Source organism: Crocuta crocuta, unplaced genomic scaffold (genome assembly GCF_008692635.1).
Source record: "Crocuta crocuta isolate KB4526 unplaced genomic scaffold, BGI_CrCroc_1.0 scaffold394, whole genome shotgun sequence".
Taxonomy (NCBI): Eukaryota; Metazoa; Chordata; class Mammalia; order Carnivora; family Hyaenidae; genus Crocuta; species Crocuta crocuta.
In genome coordinates this window covers 202,291-204,411 of record NW_027531920.1, presented here as the reverse complement: position 1 = coordinate 204,411, position 2,121 = coordinate 202,291, and the positions used below count along the sequence as shown (strand labels likewise).

At 53.1% G+C, this 2,121-nt stretch overlaps 1 protein-coding gene across 1 annotated transcript in view; it reads right to left on the bottom strand.

Annotated features, from left to right (window-relative positions):
- Positions 1-404: 404 nt before the first annotated feature.
- LOC144240619 (ectodysplasin-A) overlaps positions 405-2,121 on the bottom strand; it is a 130,154-nt gene continuing 128,437 nt past the window's right edge. Inside the window, exon 7 of the mRNA XM_077774979.1 lies at positions 405-657. Within this exon, the coding sequence (XP_077631105.1) occupies positions 406-657 (252 nt within the window). The 3' untranslated portion in view covers position 405. The remainder of the gene's footprint in view (positions 658-2,121) is intronic.

The window sequence follows — 2,121 nt, the reverse complement described above, 5'->3', positions numbered from 1 at the left end:
AGAGCCAGAGGTTTGCCCCTACAGTCTGGAGTACACCTTTGCTTTATTTTGCCTGCTACCCTGGAACCCCACTTTAGTGCAAGAAACTAAATTTGACAACAGGAACCTTGAGGTTGAAGAGTCATGCCAGGAGCCACTGAACATGGAGCCAAGGAAGAAGGTCCTGCTTCATGCAAAGTCTGGGGCTCCATTAACTGTCCTGTTCACTCAAGGTTGTTCTGGGAATTCAAGCAGGCCTTGTCATCCTAGAGTCACCGGCGAATAAATAGCACTGGGGTATTTGTCTCTGTGGCTGCAACACCCATATACCTCATTCCACAGCAGCATGTAGAGGTTCTGGGAGTCCTGGCTCCCAAACCTGGGGTAGGAGCAGGGGCAAAACGGAGGGCGGGGAGGGGGGGTAATCTAAGATGCAGGGGCCTCGCCCAGCCTGATGGCCCCAAAGAAGGTGGTGTGCTTGCTCATATTGATAGAGATGTCGGCATGCACCATCTTCACGGCAATCTTCTGCCGGGCTTTGAGGAGGCAGACGCCCGCGGTGTAACAAGTGTTGTAGTTGGTTTTGCCTGTCTCGATGCTGCGGGTACACTGAAGGAAGGGCTTCTCATCCACCACCACCTCATAGCTGGCAAAGTCAGTGAAGTTGATGTAGTATACCTGGGTGAGAGGCAACAAGAAGGGATTGGGGAAGAGAGGAAAGAGAGGGTGGGGCCCTTCCCTGCTACGAACAGACAGGACTGTCTCAGATGAGCTGCCAGCACACCTTGTGAAGGGGGCAGTGCCACTGAGGGCGTGTTAGTTGGTCAACAGGAAAGGAAAGATGATGGGCTTGTACACGGTGCTTCCCACACTCCATGGGGCTTGGGTGGCTGAGCAAATCTTTTTTCAATAGCACACCGGCTATAACCTCTGTGAGGGCAAGAACCATGCCCTTCTCACTCCTCTTCCTCCCCCTAACTCCTCCACTGCCCTCTGCCCTCCTCAGCCCTGGCATGAAGGACAGTGCTCTGCACACATTAGGTGCTCAGTTGGTGCTACAGACAAATGAATACAAATTACCTGCCAAATCCAAGCCCCAAGGGCTATTTGTGGCTGAATTTAGAAGTCGCTGATTCCCCAGAGAGGGCAGAGTAACAACCTGCCATTCCTTAGGCTCTTTAAGGATGGCCGCTCACTTAGCTTGTAGTGCCCCCTCCCCTGTGACTGAATGTTTCTCACCGGTTTTGACAGCTGCCCCTTGGCCCTCTGATGATTAAGGAAACATCCAGAGAGATGGAGTGCTATCCACCACGAAGGAGATAAAGAATTTGGAAGGACAAAACCCAGGCCCCTGACTTTACTTTGTGGCCTGGAGGAAGTGCTAACCTATATTCAAGGGCCTGGTGTCAGGGGGAATTTTCCCCAGTTGTCCAGGTGTTCAAGACCCGAGACCCCTCCCAGTGCTATTCTAGACCCAGAAAATACCCCAGCCCAAGCTATGAATCCCCTTCTCCCCTTGCCAATGGAGTTTAGGAGAAATGGCCTACAGGACATTGGGATTATACCTATGTGGCCCCTGAGGATTGGGACCCTCGCCTGTCATCCTAAATCACGTTATGAAGGGTTGCTCCCTCCATAGGCTCTTCAGGAAGGAGTTATGTATTAGGGTGTCATATGATTTCTTGGGTCAGGACCCAGGCTGTGCCAGGATGCTTGGTGGGCTTAGCAAGTGCTTGCTAACCCACCTTCTCTGGCCACTGTCCCATGGGACACTTCTGCTGGCTCCGTAGTCCTTCTGTCCATCGGCCTGGTTGCTGCCCGCCCCACAGAAGCCCAAACCTCAGGGCTCATCTACCTCTAGCTTGGAGGAGCCACCCCAGTGGAGGCAAACAACAGGCACGGGGAGTGGATGGGCACTGAAAGACGTGGGGAATGGGCCTGGGGCAGGACAAGGACGGAAACTGGGGGCGAAAGGGGCTGGGAGAATGATGGCAGGAAGGAGGAGGGAATGACAGAGAAACAGAAAGGTGGACAAGCAAATGGGAGAAAGAGGAAGGAAAGACCGTCAAAAATGGTTGTGAAGTGGAGAAAAAGTCTGCAGGAGCACTATTTATTGTAAAGCTGGCTTTGGGGGGGGGGGGG